This window comes from Entelurus aequoreus, linkage group LG19, assembly GCF_033978785.1.
Source record: "Entelurus aequoreus isolate RoL-2023_Sb linkage group LG19, RoL_Eaeq_v1.1, whole genome shotgun sequence".
NCBI classification, from domain to species: Eukaryota; Metazoa; Chordata; class Actinopteri; order Syngnathiformes; family Syngnathidae; genus Entelurus; species Entelurus aequoreus.
In genome coordinates this window covers 10,725,277-10,742,046 of record NC_084749.1, presented here as the reverse complement: position 1 = coordinate 10,742,046, position 16,770 = coordinate 10,725,277, and the positions used below count along the sequence as shown (strand labels likewise).

The 16,770-nt window shown below is 38.3% G+C and overlaps 2 protein-coding genes across 3 annotated transcripts in view; both read left to right on the top strand.

The window, feature by feature from the left end:
• The window catches only part of LOC133635111 (mucolipin-2-like), a 29,599-nt gene extending 16,123 nt beyond the window's left edge, over positions 1–13,476 (top strand). Inside the window, exons 10-14 of the mRNA XM_062027888.1 lie at positions 2,353–2,454; positions 2,537–2,659; positions 7,369–7,575; positions 10,559–10,692; positions 13,164–13,476. Of these exons, the coding sequence (XP_061883872.1) occupies positions 2,353–2,454; positions 2,537–2,659; positions 7,369–7,575; positions 10,559–10,692; positions 13,164–13,200 (603 nt within the window). The 3' untranslated portion in view covers positions 13,201–13,476. The remainder of the gene's footprint in view (positions 1–2,352; positions 2,455–2,536; positions 2,660–7,368; positions 7,576–10,558; positions 10,693–13,163) is intronic.
• A 3,267-nt stretch (positions 13,477–16,743) lies between these two features.
• The window catches only part of LOC133635110 (lysophosphatidic acid receptor 3-like), a 33,752-nt gene continuing 33,725 nt past the window's right edge, over positions 16,744–16,770 (top strand). For both annotated transcript variants that reach the window (XM_062027886.1, XM_062027885.1), the window contains exon 1: positions 16,744–16,770. This exon is cut by the window's right edge and continues 78 nt beyond it. The gene's annotated coding sequence lies outside the window, so the exon portion shown is untranslated.

The following is a 16,770-nucleotide window of genomic DNA, read 5'->3' as shown; positions in this document are numbered from 1 at the left end:
GGGGGGGGTAGCGGGGGGTGTATATTGTAGCGTCCCGGAAGAGTTAGTGCTGCAAGGGGTTCTGGGTATTTGTTTTGTTGTGTTTATGTTGTGTTACGGTGCGGATGTTCTCCCGAAATGTGTTTGTCATTCTTGTTTGGTGTGGGTTCACAGTGTGGCGCATATTTGTAACAGTGTTAAAGTTGTTTATACGGCCACCCTCAGTGTGACCTGTATGGCTGTTGGCCAAGTATGCCTTGCATTCACTTGTGTGTGTGAAAAGCCGTAGATATTATGTGATTGGGCCGGCACGCAAAGGCAGTGCCTTTAAGGTTTATTGGTGCTCTGTACTTCTCCCTACGTCCGTGTACACAGCGGCGTTTAAAAAAAGTCATAAATTTTACTTTTTTGAAACCGATACTAGGATGTCCGATAATGGTTTTTTGCCGATATCCGATATTCCGATATTGTCCAACTCTTTAATTACCGATATCAACCGATACCGATATATACAGTCGTGGAATTAACACATTATTATGCCTAATTTGGACAACCAGGTATGAAGATAAGGTCCTTTTTTAAAAAATTCATAAAATAAAATATAAATAAATTAAAAACATTTTCTTGAATAAAAAAGAAAGTAAAACAATATAAAAACAGTTACATAGAAACTGGTAATTAATGAAAATGAGTAAAATTAACTGTTAAAGGTTAGTACTATTAGTGGACCAGCAGCACGCACAATCATGTGTGCTTACGGACTGTATCCCTTGCAGACTGTATTGATATATATTGATATATAATGTAGGAACCAGAATATTAATAACAGAAAGAAACAACCCTTTTGTGTGAATGAGTGTAAATGGGGGAGGGAGGTTTTTTGGGTTGGTGCACTAATTGTAAGTGTATCTTGTGTTTTTTATGTTGATTTAATAAAAAATAAAAATAAGAAATAAATTAAAAAAACGATACCGATAATAAAAAAAACGATACCGATAATTTATTATATTTTAAAGCATTTATCGGCCGATAATATCGGCAGTCCGATATTATCATACATCCCTAGTTTTTTGTGATCTTCAAATAGTCATGAACATTGAGCCAACACACTGTCATACAACATTAATAAATAATTATACTACATTCATGTTAGCATTTAGGATAGCTGGCGATTAGCGCATTCATTTGCCAGATCGCGATTAGCGCACTAGTTGCCAGCTGGCACTTAGCGCGTTAGTTTCCAGCTAGCGATTAGAACGCCAGTTGCCAGCTAGCAATTCACACGGCATTTGCCAAATAGCAATAAACGCGTCATTTGCCAGGTAGCGATTAGAGCGCCCTAGTTGTTGTCTAGCATCCTACCTTTTAGCTAGGTGTAAGCACGGTAGTTGTCAGCTGGCATTAAGCGCTCTAGTTGCCAGCTACCAATTAACGTGTTAGTTGTCAGGTAGTGATCAGCACGCTAGTAGTCAGTGATTAGTGCTCTAGTTGCCAGCTAGCGATTAGCACGCTAGTTGTCAGCTAGCAAATAGTGCTCTAGTTGCCAGCTAGCGATTAGCACACTAGTTGTCAGCTAGCAATTAGTTGAGTTTGAGTTTAATTGAGTTAGTGCTCTGGTTGTCAGCTAACAACTAGTGCCCTAGTTGTCAGTAACCGTTTGGCGCACTAGTTGTCGGCTAGCGTTAAGCACTCTAGTTGCCAGCTGGCAATTATCGTGCTGCTTGTCAGCGAGCGATTATCGCACCAGTTGCCATGTAGTGATTAGAGCGCTAGTTGCCAGATAGCTGTTAGCCGCACAATACTGTTATTTTAATATTGTTAGTATATAATTTAGCAGTATATAGTATACAATATTTGTAAAAAATAACAGTTTTCCAGTTTGAACGTTAAGTATCTTGTCTTTGCAGTCTATTCAATTGAATATACTGTAAGCGTTTTTATTTACCATTTACAACATGCCAACTTCACTGCTTTTGCGGTTTGTAAATTATCAGCTCACTGTCTAATGTTACTTTAAAAAAAAAAAAATGTATACCAGAAATGGGTACCATTATGGATTCTCAGATACTGGGAATTGGTACCGTATCGGTTCAAATATGAAAGGTACCTATTCCTGCACACGTGCACACACACCCAATATTGTATTTTAGTGACTATGAAACAAAACATGCACTGTACAGTACTGCGTAGTACTGATGTAGTATTGACATTTTTAGTTTATTTAGACATTCTTATGCTTGAAAATGCTTAAGGTAAAAAATCTGTAGAAAATGCTGAAGAAATGGATTGAATCCACAAACATTGAAGTGTAACTGTACTTGTAAATCTTCATAGTTGCGATGTGGTCATAAGATAGTTCTTTTCTTCCCGTAGAGTCTGACCAGCTACGATGTGTGCAGTATATTTCTGGGAACGGCCACGTTATTAGTGTGGGTCGGTGTGATCAGATATCTGGGCTACTTCCAGAAATACAATGTAAGTCTTCACACTTATGTAGGCAACATATTTCACTTCTTTTCTATGTAAAGGTATTTACGCAGCACTGTACTTCCAACAGGTGCTGATCTTGACCATGAAGGCAGCCTTTCCAAAGGTGCTGCGTTTCTGCTGCTGTGCAGGCATGATCTACCTGGGATACACCTTCTGTGGGTGGATCGTACTAGGACCTTACCATGAGAAGGTAACTCGTAGGGATCCAACGATTATCAGTTGGGCCGATTATTGGGCCTATATTTAGCATTTTGAAGTTTATCTGTTTCTGTCTTTTTTATTCATCTTTTTCTTTTCTTTTTTTACAACATCATCAGCAGATACAATATCTACTAGTGCTGTAACTAGAGATGTCCGATAATATCAGACTGCCGATGTTATCGGCCGATAAATGCTTTAAAATGTAATATCGGAAATTATCGGTATCGGTTTCAAAAAGTCATATTTATGACTTTTTAAAACGCCGCTGTGTACATGGACGTAGGGAGAAGTACAGAGCGCCAATAAACCTTAAAGGCACTGCCTTTGCGTGCCGGCCCAATCACATACTATCTACGGCTTTTCACACACAAGTGAATGCAATGCATACTTGGTCAACAGCCATACAGGTCACACTGAGGGGGGCCGTATAAACAACTTTAACACTGTTACAAATATGCGCCACACTGTGAACCCACACCAAACAAGAATGACAAAACACATTTCGGGAGAACATCCGCACCGTAACACAACATAAACACAACAGAACAATTACCCAGAACCCCTTGCAGCACTAACTCTTCCGGGACGCTACAATATACACCCCCTGCCACCCCCTACCCCCACCTCAACCCCGCCCACCTCAACCTCCTCATGCTCTCTCAGGGAGAGCATGTCACAAATTCCAAGCTGCTGTTTTGAGGCATGTTAAAAAAAAATAATGCACTTTGTGACTTCAATAATAAATATGGCAGTGCCATGTTGGCATTTTTTTCCATAACTTGAGTTGATTTATTTTGGAAAACCTTGTTACATTGTTAAATGCATCCAGCGGGGCATCACAACAAAATTAGGCATAATAATGTGTTAATTCCACGACTGTATATATCGGTATCGGTTGATATCGGAATCGGTAATTAAGAGTTGGACAATATCGGAATATCGGCAAAAAAGCCATTATCGGACATCTCTAGCTGTAATGGTATTGTTGTTAACACGGTATTGCCGTTTCAAAATCCTCACAATAATGCCGTAATGCGTGATAGGGTTCAAAAGAAAACTTTGTCGAGTGTAGTTTTTTTCTGGCGTCTGCGTTGGCCAGTCTGAAGATGAACTCCAACTCCCAAAGTCCTATGCGCAACGCACAATCGTCAAGTTGCCGTGGGACACCGTAAAGGGTCGAACAAGAGGAAGCGTTGGGGAGATGTGTGTTCGTAGTAGATGAGAAGAATTGTTTTTTTCGGTCATTTCATCAAAATCTGTCCATAACTTTTTGAGTTTATGTGGCTAACAAACGAACCCTGGCGAAAACATAACCTATTTGCCGGAGGTAATAAAGTCTGCGTACTGCAAAGCATAGTACGCCACTGTGGAGGGGGGCGTGGCCTGCGGGCCTGCCGCGGAACGGGGTGTGCCAGGACCGGCCTCGAAGACAGCGACAGGTGCGTAGATGGCCCAGGTGGGCCTTGTGATTTAATCACCTTATAATCAGCTTATAAAACACTGCTGTTCTTGTTACAATGTAAAATAGTTGACTATTGTTATTTATGATCATATTTATAAACAATTAATATACTGTGAGGTTATAGAACACTACCGTTCTTGTTATAATGTAAAATAGTTGACTATTGTTGTTATTTATGATCATATTTATAAACATTTAATATACTGTGAGGTTATAGAACACTACTGTTCTTGTTACAATGTAAAATAGTTGACTATTGTTGTTATTTATGATCATATTTATAAACATTTAATGTACTGTGACGTTAGAGAACACTACTGTTCTTGCTACAATGTAAAATAGTTTACTATTGTTATTTATGATCATATTTATAAACATTTAATATACTGTGAGGTTATAGAACACTACAGTTGTTGTTATAATGTAAAATAGTTGACTGTTGTTATTTATGATCATATTTATAAACATTTAATATACTGTGAGGTTATAGAACATTACTGTTCTTGTTACAATGTAAAATAGTTGACTATTATTTATAATCATATTTATGAACATTTAATATACTGTGAGGTTATAGAACACTACTGTTCTTGTTACAATGTAAAATAGTTGACTATTGTTTTTTATAATCATATTCATAAACATTTAATATACTGTGAGGTTATAGAACACTACTGTTCTTGTTACAATGTAAAATAGTTGACTGTTGTTATTTATGATCATATTTATAAACATTTAATATACTGTGAGGTTATAGAACACTACCGTTCTTGTTATAATGTAAAATAGTTGACTATTGTTGTTATTTATGATCATATCTATAAACATTTAATATACTGTGAGGTTATAGAACACTACTGTTCTTGTTACAATGTAAAATAGTTGACTATTGTTATTTATAATCATATTTATAAACATTTAATATACTGTGGGCTTAAAAAACACTGCTGTTCTTGTTACAATGTATAGTTAGTTACCTCTTGGCAGCTCATACTAAAATTTAAATGTGTTGCTGCTCGCTGATATTGAACAATTATCAAAGTAGTCACTTCAAAAGTACATTTGTTTTATATTGTGGTATGAAATAATACTGAGAATTGTTTAAATTCATAAATTGCATGGAAATTGTGGTATGATGTCAAGCCGACTGTACTGAAATACCGAGTGTTGACACAAGATGTCAGCATTTACTCACATATCTTCTCCAATGCAGATGTGAAATATTTCCATTTTTCCCAGTGTGTAGTTGGGACTCACTGACATTGAAGTCTGCTGTGGAAGTTTTCACAAATGTCTCCGTTCAAGTGCCATCGCTGGTGCTTTGGTTTCTCTGAGTCTGCTGGCTCATGTTTTCCAACATAGTTGAGGTGTGCGCCATGCTGTGAGAGTATTTACTTCAGGAATAAACAGAGGAAGTTGTGTTGTGTTCATACTTTAGTAGAATGTTAGATCTTATCATACGCTGGAGGAACAGTCTGGTCTCTGAGTTTGATGCCTGTTCTTCTTTTTTAGGACTCCAGTCTAGTTTTATGGACTGCAGTGTTTATTATCATATGTGTGTACCTGAATGAAAATAGTAATTATTATTCAACGCTTAAATATCCGGTGGAAATTCAGATCTGTTAGGGCAGTGTTTTTCAACCTTTTTTGAGCCAAGGCACATCTTTTGCGTTGAAAAAATCCGGAGGCACATTACCAGCAGAAATCATAAACTCCGTTGACAGTTAAAAGTCCATCCATCCATCCATCCATCTTCCTCCGCTTATCCGAGGTCGGGTCGCGGGCCAGCAGCCTAAGCAGGGAAGCCCAGACTTCCCTCTCCCCAGCCACTTCGTCTAGCTCTTCCCGGGGGATCACGAGGCGTTCCCAGGCCAGCCGGGAGACATAGTCTTCCCAACGTGTCCTGGGTCTTCCCCGTGGCTTCCTACCGGTCGGCCGTGCCCTAAACACCTCCCTAGGGAGGCGTTCGGGTCATTGTCGCAATTGTTGTATATGACTTTAAAGCATAGCCAAGCATGCATCACTATAGCTCTTGTCTCAAAGTAGGTGTACTGTCACCACCTGTCACATCACGCCGTGACTTATTTGGAGTTTTTTGCTGTTTTCCTGTGCGTAGCATTTTAGTTCTTGTCTTGTGCTCCTATTTTGGTGGCTTTTTCTGTTTTTTTTTGGTATTTTCCTGTATCAGTTTAATGTCTTCCTTTGAGCGATATTTCCCGCATCTACTTTGTTTTAGCAATCAATAATATTTCAGTTGTTTTTATCCTTCTTTGTGGGGACATTGTTGATTGTCATGTCCTGTTCGGATGTACATTGTGGACGCTGTCTTAGCTCCACAGTAAGTTTTTGCTGTCGTCCAGCATTCTGTTTTTGTTTACTTTGTAGCCAGTTCAGTTTTACTTTCGTTCTGCATAGCCTTCCCTAAGCTTCAATGCCTTTTCTTAAGGGCACTCGCCTTTTGTCTATTTTTGGTTTAAGCATAAGACACCTTTTTACCTGCATTTACAAAGCAATTAGCTACCAGCTGCCACCTAATGATATGGAAGAGTATTACATGGTTACTCTGCTGAGCTCTAGACACTCAACAACAACACATCATTTGCAGACTATAATTACTGGTTTGCAAAAAATGTTTTTAACTCAAATATGTGAAATTAGATAATCTCCCACGGCACACCAGACTATCTCACTCACTAGTGTGCCGCGGCACAGAGGTTGAAAAACACTGTTAGGGTTATCATTTTTCCCTTTTTTGTCAAAACCCTGTTTTTATGGCAGAAACACAAAATATGCAATCATTTGCCGCAAAAACATTTCAAAGTGGAATATTTGATGTGAAGTAATTACAGCCTTAAATAAATTAGGTCAATATAAGACCATTGAAATTATATATATATATATATATAGATATAGATATAGATAGATATAGATATATAGATGTATATATATATATATATATATATATATATATATATATATATATATATATATATATATATATATATATCTATCTATCTCTATCTCTATATATATATCTCTATAGATAGATAGATACATAGATAGATAGATATCTCTCTCACATGCGGGCTGCAAAAGACCCCCGGGCCGCACTTTGGACATCCCTGGTTCATGCGGCTTGGTGGTCATGACAACCGTCCTATTAGGTGGCCGATACCAGGATGTGGAGGAACAAGCGTTAATAACGATGAATGACTGTTTTTGTGTGCTTCTTCTAGTTTGAGGGCCTGAGCCTGGTGGCGGAGTGTCTGTTTTCTTTGTTGAACGGTGACGACATGTTCACCACCTTCGCCCAGCTGAAGGACAAGAACACGCTGGTTTGGCTCTTCAGTCGTGCATACCTCTACTCCTTCATCTCGCTCTTCATCTACATGGTGCTGTCGCTCTTCATAGCCCTCATCACAGACGCCTACGAGACCATCAAGGTACTTACGACAACCTTTTCCTCTTTTTATTACTGCATCAGTACCAACAGGCCTGAAAACATTGATATCAGTGCAATATCAGCAAATCAATCAATGTTTATTTATATAGCCCTAAATCACAAGTGTCTCAAAGGGCTGTACAAGCCACAACGACATCCTCGGTACAGAGCCCACATACGGGCAAGGAAAACTCACCCCAGTGGGACGTCAATGTGAATGACTATGAGAAACCTTGGAGAGGACCGCATATGTGGGTAACCCCCCCCCCCTCTAGGGGAGACCGAAAGCAATATCATCTTGCATGTAAAATGTGTGATATCCTGTGCCATACAAGCAGTCCTGCGGCGTGTTTACTTGTGTGATACCATGTGCGATACAAGCATTCCTGCGGCGTGTTTACTTGTGTGTGATATCATGTGCGATACAAGCAGTCCGGCGGCGTGTTTACTTGTGTGTGATATCATGTGCGATACAAGCAGTCCGGCGGCGTGTTTACTTGTGTGTGATATCATGTGCGATACAAGCAGTCCTGCGGCGTGTTTACTTGTGTGTGATACCATGTGCGATATAAGTAGTCCTGCAGCGTGTTTACTTGTGTGTGTGATACCATGTGTGATACAAGCAGTCTTGCGGCGTGTTTACTTGTGTGTGATATCATGTGCGATACAAGCAGTCCTGCGGCGTGTTTACTTGTGTGTGATATCATGTGCAATATAAGTAGTCCTGCAGCGTGTTTACTTGTGTGTGTGATACCATGTGCGATACAAGCAGTCCTGCGGCGTGTTTACTAGTGTGAGATATCATGTGCGATACAAGCAGTCCTGCGGCGTATTTACTTGTGTGTGATACCATGTGTGATACAAGCAGTCCTGCGGCGTGTTTACTTGTGTGAGATATCCTGTGCGATACAAGCAGTCCTGCGGCGTGTTTACTAGTGTGAGATATCATGTGCGATACAAGCAGTCCTGCGGCGTATTTACTTGTGTGTGATACCATGTGTGAGATATCTTGTGCGATACAAGCAGTCCTGCGGCGTGTTTACTAGTGAGATATCCTGTGCAATACAAGCAGTCCTGTGGCGTATTTACTTGTGTGATACCATGTGCGATACAAGCAGTCCTGCAGCGTGTTTACTTGTGTGTGATATCATGTGCGATACAAGCAGTCCTGCGGCGTGTTTACTTGTGAGATATCCTGTGCGATTCAAGCAGTCCTGTGGCGTGTTTACTTGTGTGTGATACCATGTGCGATACAAGCAGTCCTGCAGCGTGTTTACTTGTGTGTGATATCATGTGCGATACAAGCAGTCCTGCGGCGTGTTTACTTGTGAGATATCCTGTGCGATTCAAGCAGTCCTGCGGCGTGTTTACTTGTGTGTGATATCATGTGCGATACAAGCAGTCCTGCGGCGTATTTACTTGTGTGTGATACCATGTTTGATACAAGCAGTCCTGCGGCGGGTTTACTTGTGTGAGATATCCTGTGCGATACAAGCAGTCCTGCGGCGTGTTTACTTGTGAGATATCCTGTGCGATTCAAGCAGTCCTGCGGCGTGTTTACTTGTGTGTGATATCATGTGCGATACAAGCAGTCATGCGGCGTGTTTACTTGTGTGTGATACCATGTGCGATACAAGCAGTCCTGCGGCGTGTTTACTTGTGTGTGATATCATGTGCGATACAAGCAGTCCTGCGGCGTGTTTACCTGTGAGATATCCTGTGCGATACAAGCAGTCCTGCAGCGTGTTTACTTGTGTGTGATATCATGTGCGGTACCAGCAGTCCTGCGGCGTGTTTACTTGTGTGATATCATGTGCGATACAAGCAGTCCTGCAGCGTGTTTACTTGTGTGAGATATAATGTGCGATACAAGCAGTCCTGCGGCGTGTTTACTTGTGTGTGATATCATGTGCGATACAAGCAGTCCTGCGGTTTGTTTACGTGTGTGATATCATGTGCGATACAAGCAGTCCTGCGGCGTGTTTACTTGTGTGTGTGATACAAGCAGTCCTGCGGCGTGTTTACTTGTGTGTGATATCATGTGCGATACCAGCAGTCCTGCGGCGTGTTTACTCGTGTGATATCATGTGCGATACAAGCAGTCCTGCAGCGTGTTTACTTGTGTGAGATATAATGTGCGATACAAGCAGTCCTGCGGCGTGTTTACTTGTGTGTGGTATCCTGTGTGATACAAGCAGTCCTGCGGCGTGTTTACTTGTGTGTGATATCATGTGCGATACAAGCAGTCCTGCGGCGTGTTTACTTGTGTGATATCATGTGCGATACAAGCAGTCCTGCGGCGTGTTTACTTGTGTGTGTGATATCCTGTGTGATACAAGCAGTCCTGCGGCGTGTTTACTTGTGTGTGATATCATGTGCGATACAAGCAGTCCTGCGGCGTGTTTACTTGTGCAAAGCTGGACAGCCAGTTAATATTTAAATGTCGTCAAATAAGCACACAATTTCTTCTATTTTACTAAAATTCTTTTACGAAAGTTATAGCCTACTAGGAGCTAGCAGCTACACAACAGCTTAGCACACAATAGCACATGAGCTAGACATACGCAATAGTCATTGAACAATAAAACAGCACATTTGTCAATATAAGCAAGCATCAAATATTTATAGTTGCATATTATTTACACATACAAAGTCTTCAAGGCAGATTAGAAAGTATCCAGTAACAAACGTGTCCGCTACCTTCAACTTACTGCGTCATGAACTTTAATTATCGTGTTGCTTTAAAAATAAAAATAAAATAAAAAAAATAAAAAAATTACCACTCCACTTCAACTTGAAGACAGCAGTCGGTTAATAAAAAATAGGTTTGTGTTTAACGTAGCTACTTCTGTAACATTCCACACGGCAAAATGATAAAAGTATGTATGATTCTTGATTGACAATATATTGGTATCATACCAGATGTGAAAAAGGAACATTCCTGCACACAAGTGCACGTTTAAATTTCACGTTCCTTCTACCAGAATTACCAGAAGGATGGCTTCCCGCTGACGGACCTGCAAAAGTTCCTCCACGATCAGAAGGATATCATCGCTTCAGAGGAGAGCAGACAACCAGACGTCCACATTCGATACCCGCTCATCTGCTGCTGTGCACGGTATGATCCAACACATACATCAATGCAGCTATGTACTGTAAATACTGTACAGTATCAACACCCTTGCATCATGTAGAAAGATGCATTTCACTAATGGCTATGCCAATAAAGGAGAATAATTAATTAGGGTTATTTCCAAGTTTATCTGTAAATTGTAACACAGATGTATGTTTCCTTGGAACTAAAATGTGTCTAAAAATGTCATTTCCACTTTCTGATATCAGGTTAATCACACGTTTGAATTTGGATTAATCACAGTTCAATTACTAGCTTGCGTACTTTAAATGACCTTGAAAAAATACCCTAATATTTTGACACAAATACAAATTTAAGGTACGTCATTTATTAACAGTTCACTATGAAGTGCACATTGTCAACATTTCTGCTATTATATTGTAAACAAGGTGCAGATGTGCGGTCAAAATAAATTATGTGTTTATTCATGATTAATGCGATAATTTTTTGTGATTAATCGTATGCGTTAACTTTGACGGTATAAAAACATGGGCACTAAAATCACAGAAAAACCTCAAGTCCAAGTCGGGAAAATTATTTGTTTAATGTAAAAATGTTTAATGAACCATTAACTTTTCTTAAAACTAATTTGCTAACTATGTACACAATAAATAATGTTAATCTACTAAGTACACAATAAATAATCATAATTTACCATGTACACAACAAAAGTTATAATTTACTATGTACACAATAAATGATGTTAATCTACTAAATACACAATAAATAATCATAATTTATCATGTACACAATTGTTATAATTTACTATGTACACAAAAAATATGATTAACTATATAAACAATAAATAACATTATAATTTACTATGTACACAAATGTTATAATTTACTATGTACACAATAATCATAATTTACTATGTACACAATAAATAATCCTATTAACTATATACACAATAAATAACATTATAATTTACTATGTACACAATAAATAGTTATAATTTACTATGTACACAATAAAACATGTTATAATTTTCTATATACACAATAAATAATGTTAATTTACTATGTACACAATAAAAAATTGTTTTTACTATGTACATAATAAATGTTATAATTTACTATGTACACACTAAAACATTGTTTTTTCTATGTACATAATAAATGTTATAATTTACTATGTACACAACAAATGTCATAATATACTATGTACACAAAAAATAGTGTAATAATTTAATATGTACACAATAATGTTAATTTACAATGTACATAAATAATGTTATAATTTACTATGTACACAACAAATAATGTTATAATTTACTATGAACACAACAAATGTTATAATTTACTATGTACACAATAAATATTGTTATAATTTACTACATACACAACAAATGCTGTAATTTACTATGTACACAACAAATGTTATAATTTACTATGTACACAACAAATGTTATAATTTACTATGTACACAATAATTGTTATAATTTACTATGTACACAAAACAATTGTTTTACTATATACATAATAAATGTTATAATTTACTATGTACACAACAAATGTCATAATATACTATGTACACAAAAAATAGGGTTATAATTTACTATGTACACAATGTTAATTTACAATGTACATAATAATGTTATGCTTTATTATGTACACAACAAATGTTATAATTTACTATGTACACAAAAAATGTTATAATTTACTATGTACACAAGAAATGTTATAATTTACTATGTACACAAGAAATATTGTTATAATTTACTATGTACACAACAAACGTCATAATATACTATGTACACAAAAAGATAGGGTTATAATTTACTACGTACACAATGTTAATTTACAATGTACATAATAATGTTATGCTTTACTATGTACACAACAAATGTTATAATTTACTATGTATACAATAAATGTTATAATTTACTTTGTACACAACAAATGTTATAATTTACTATGTACACAAAAAATATAATTTACTATGTACACAATAAATGTTATAATTTACTATGTACACAACAAATAATGTTATAACTTACTATGTACACAAAAATATTATAATTTACTATGTACACAACAAATAGTTATAATTTACTATGTACACAACAAATGTTATTTACTATGTACATAACAAATAATGTTATAATATACTATGTACACAATAAATAATGTTATAATATACTATGTACAAAATATAAGTTTACTGCTACAGAACATATTTGTCCCTCTCAAGGAAGTCAGTGGTTTACTTAATGGCAGTGTTGGTTTATCTTTCCCTTTTTCTCCCTGTGCATCCAAACCTGTATCTGTGATTAATTGATGATCTTTTCCCTCACTGATAAGATGATATTTAATGTTTAAATATTTCATTGCATTGAAAGCATCAAAGGGGGAAGAACATATTAAAAAACATCTTTGTAAAGTTACAATCTGTGTGTAAAAGGTGTTCAATATGCTTTTGACAAATCAATTCTTTTGTGGCTATGACCCTCACAGAGTCCATCAAAACGATGAAGTCACACTCATCAGCTGACAAATGTCACATGTCCCAATGAAGCTTGATGGGAACTGGACTTGACACAATCTTCTGTGAGCATGTGGCTGGCTCCAGCAGGTACAAAGCGTGTGGTGCAATAGAGACATCTTCAAGTCTTACCAGATGTTGTCAGCCATCAGGCTGACTCTTGTGTGCACAGATGGTGAAAGGACTGCACGTGTGTTTGTGTGTGGGAATCTTACTTTACTGCATAACATCACCAATTGTTGTTGTTTACAATGAAATGTTGCAAAGTAAAAACAAACTCTGATGTCTGTGATGTTACATCTTTACTTATTTCACGCACTACTCCCTAACACCAGTGAAGGAAGATACAGCCCGGTTTTGGAAACTGGCAGTTCAGGAGCCAACACGGTTTCAGTTCCGGTTCATAGTCCCCAACGGCGGAACAGACATTAGATGGGCAGCAACTCTATTGGCTGTGATGGCGGACGCGGGCTGCTGCAAAATGGTGACGGGCAGACGGAGCTCGTTAGCCTTGGCTGGCAGTCCGTCTAGGAAAGGGAAACTGAGGTCAAACCTACAGCCGCAACCGTCTTAGGTCGCTGAACCACTTCGGACCGGCACTTGGCCTAAAGAGTGGATTTGGTGTTGATGGATGGATGGTGTGTGTGTGTGTATTAGGGTTGTACGGTATACCGGTATTAGTATAGTACCGCGATACTAATGAATAATTTTCGGTACTATATCGCCTCTGAAACGTACCGGTCCCGCACTCCCCCGCGTCGTCGTCACGTCGTGACATTGCTGGTTTTAGGAGCAGAGGAGCATGTTCGGCAGCACGCGCACATAGAGTACTTACAAGCAGACACAGTGTGTAGACAGAAAAGGGAGAACGGACGCATTTTGGCTTAAAAACTAAAGATAAAAGTGAAGTTATAACACTGAAACGCCCTCAGGAAGAAGAGGTGCTTTAAGTCATGGCTAGCTAGCTAGCGGCTAACGTCCATCCGCAGTCTGCAGTGTTTTAGCTACTTCTAAATCACTAATCCTCGTCTCCATGGCGACAAATAAAGTATGTTTCTTACAAGTATCATCCCTGCAGGACGAGGAATAGCTAAGCATGCTTTACTACAAACCGTAGCTCACCGGCATCAAAATGTAAACAAACGCCATTGGTGGATCTACACCTGACATCCACTGTAATGATATCAAGTGCAGGCACGTATCAAGTCGATACTACTATGATTAAGTCAATATTGTTTGGCATCACAACATCTTATTTTGTTTTAAAATAATTTATATTATGTTTATAAACTCAGGAAATATGTCCCTGGACACATGAGGACTTTGAATATGACCAATGTATGATCCTGTAACTACTTGGTATCGCATTGATACCCAAATTTGTGATATCATCCAAAACTAATGTAAAGTATCAAACAACAGAAGAATAAGTGATTATTACATTTTAACAGAAGTGTAGGTAGAACATGTTAAAAGAGAAAGTAAACAGATAATAACAGTAAATGAACAAGTAGATTAATAATTAATTTTCTACCACTTGTCATAATGTTGACAAAATAATAGAATGATAAATGACACAATATGTTACTGCATATGTCAGCAGACTAATTAGGAGCCTTTGTTTGTTTACGTACTACTAAAAAACAAGTTGTCTTGTATGTTCACTATTTTATTTAAGGACTTAACTGCAATAAGAAACATATGTTTAATGTACCCTAAGATTTGTTGTTACAATAAAGCCAATAATGCAATTTTGTTGTGGTACCCTTTATTTAGAAAAAAGTACCGAAAAGTATCAAAATAATTTTAGTGCCAGTACCAAAATATTGGTATTGTTACGTGTGTGTGCGTGTGTGTGTGTGTGTGTGTGTGTGTGTGTGTGTGTGTGTGTGTGTGTGTGTGTGTATATATATATGTGTATGTATACATATGTGTATTTATGTACGTATATATGTGTATATATGTATACGTATGTATATGTATACGTTTACGTATGTATACGTATCCTTTAAGGATCTCCTTTTGACACTCGCAGTGATTCCCAACCACTGTGCCGTGGCACACCATCTAATTGCACTAAATTGCTCCAAAAAAAGACTATTGTGACTACAAATATAAATATTGTGTTTTTTCATTTATCCATTGCAGTGACGCTAAGCGACAATTAAATGCTCCTCCACTAGATGGCAGTACTTCTACAGAAGTCAGGGCTACCTGGGTGTGAAAGAAGTGCCTTGCCTAAAAGGTTGGGAACCGCCGCTAAGGCCATTTATCATGGTAGAAACATGCTTAGTTTTAAACCCTTAAAGTGCATAGTATTTATTAAGATGAAAACATGTTTGATTTGAACAAAAAGTAGTTTCCAGCCTGCAGTGGGAAGAATGTGGAATATGCAAGGTGCAGATGCATCCTTTCAAAAACACATTTCTGACATTCCGCTAAAGAAGTGTGAGCATGTTACAGTGTGACACGTGTTATTATTTGTATTCAATCATATGTCAATATCACAATATGGACATACGTCAATAAGGTACTTTTACTATTCCTTCATTTCATTTTGACATATATATGTACTGCATGAAGTTGCATACCTTTTAATATTGCCCAATATCGCCACAAATATTATATTATCATACTTTCTAAACATTTATTTTGTTCAAATGTAAAAATCTGCTTGACTTAATAATTTCAAACTGTACAAATGACAATACATTTTACCGTTACATTTACATTGGTTTTACAGCATATTACTGTAAATTGGAAAAACTCTACCACTGTTTTTTCTATTAAAATTCTGGTGACTGATCTGCCTTTTTTTTTTTTTGGTTCTATGGTTGCTGTTTTTAGTATTTTATTACTGTAAATGGAAAAACGGTACCACATTTTTTTATTGTAAAAAAAACCAAAAAACAGTGGTGGTGTTTTTCTATTTACTGTTGTTTTAAAAAATAACACTATTTTTTCAGTGTGTAAAAAAATGTGTGTGTGTATGGGGATAAGCCCCTCCCACCTCCAAAGACGTGCCCCTGGGGATAAGCCCCGCCCACCTCCAAAGACGTGCACCTGGGGATAGGCCCCTCCCACCTCCAAAGACGTGCACCCGGGGATAGGCCCCTCCCACCTCCAAAGACGTGCACCCGGGGATAGGCCCCTCCCACCTCCAAAGACGTGCACCCGGGGATAGGCCCCTCCCACCTCCAAAGACGTGCACCTGGGAATAGGTCCCTCCCACCTCCAAAGACGTGCACCTGGGGATAGGCCCCGCTCACCTCCAAAGACGTGCACCTGGGGATAGACCCCTCCCACCTCCAAAGAGGTGCACCTGGGGATAGACCCCTCCCACCTCCAAAGACATGCACCTGGGGATAGGCCCCTCCCACCTCCAAAGACGTGCACCTGGGGATAGACCCCGCCCACCTCCAAAGACATGCACCTGGGGATAGACCCCACTCACCTCCAAAGACATGCACCTGGGGATAGGCCCCTCCCACCTCCAAAAACGTGCCCCTGGGGTAGGCCCTGCCCACCTCCAAAGACGTGCACCTGGGGATAGGTTGATTGGCAACATTAAATGGTCCC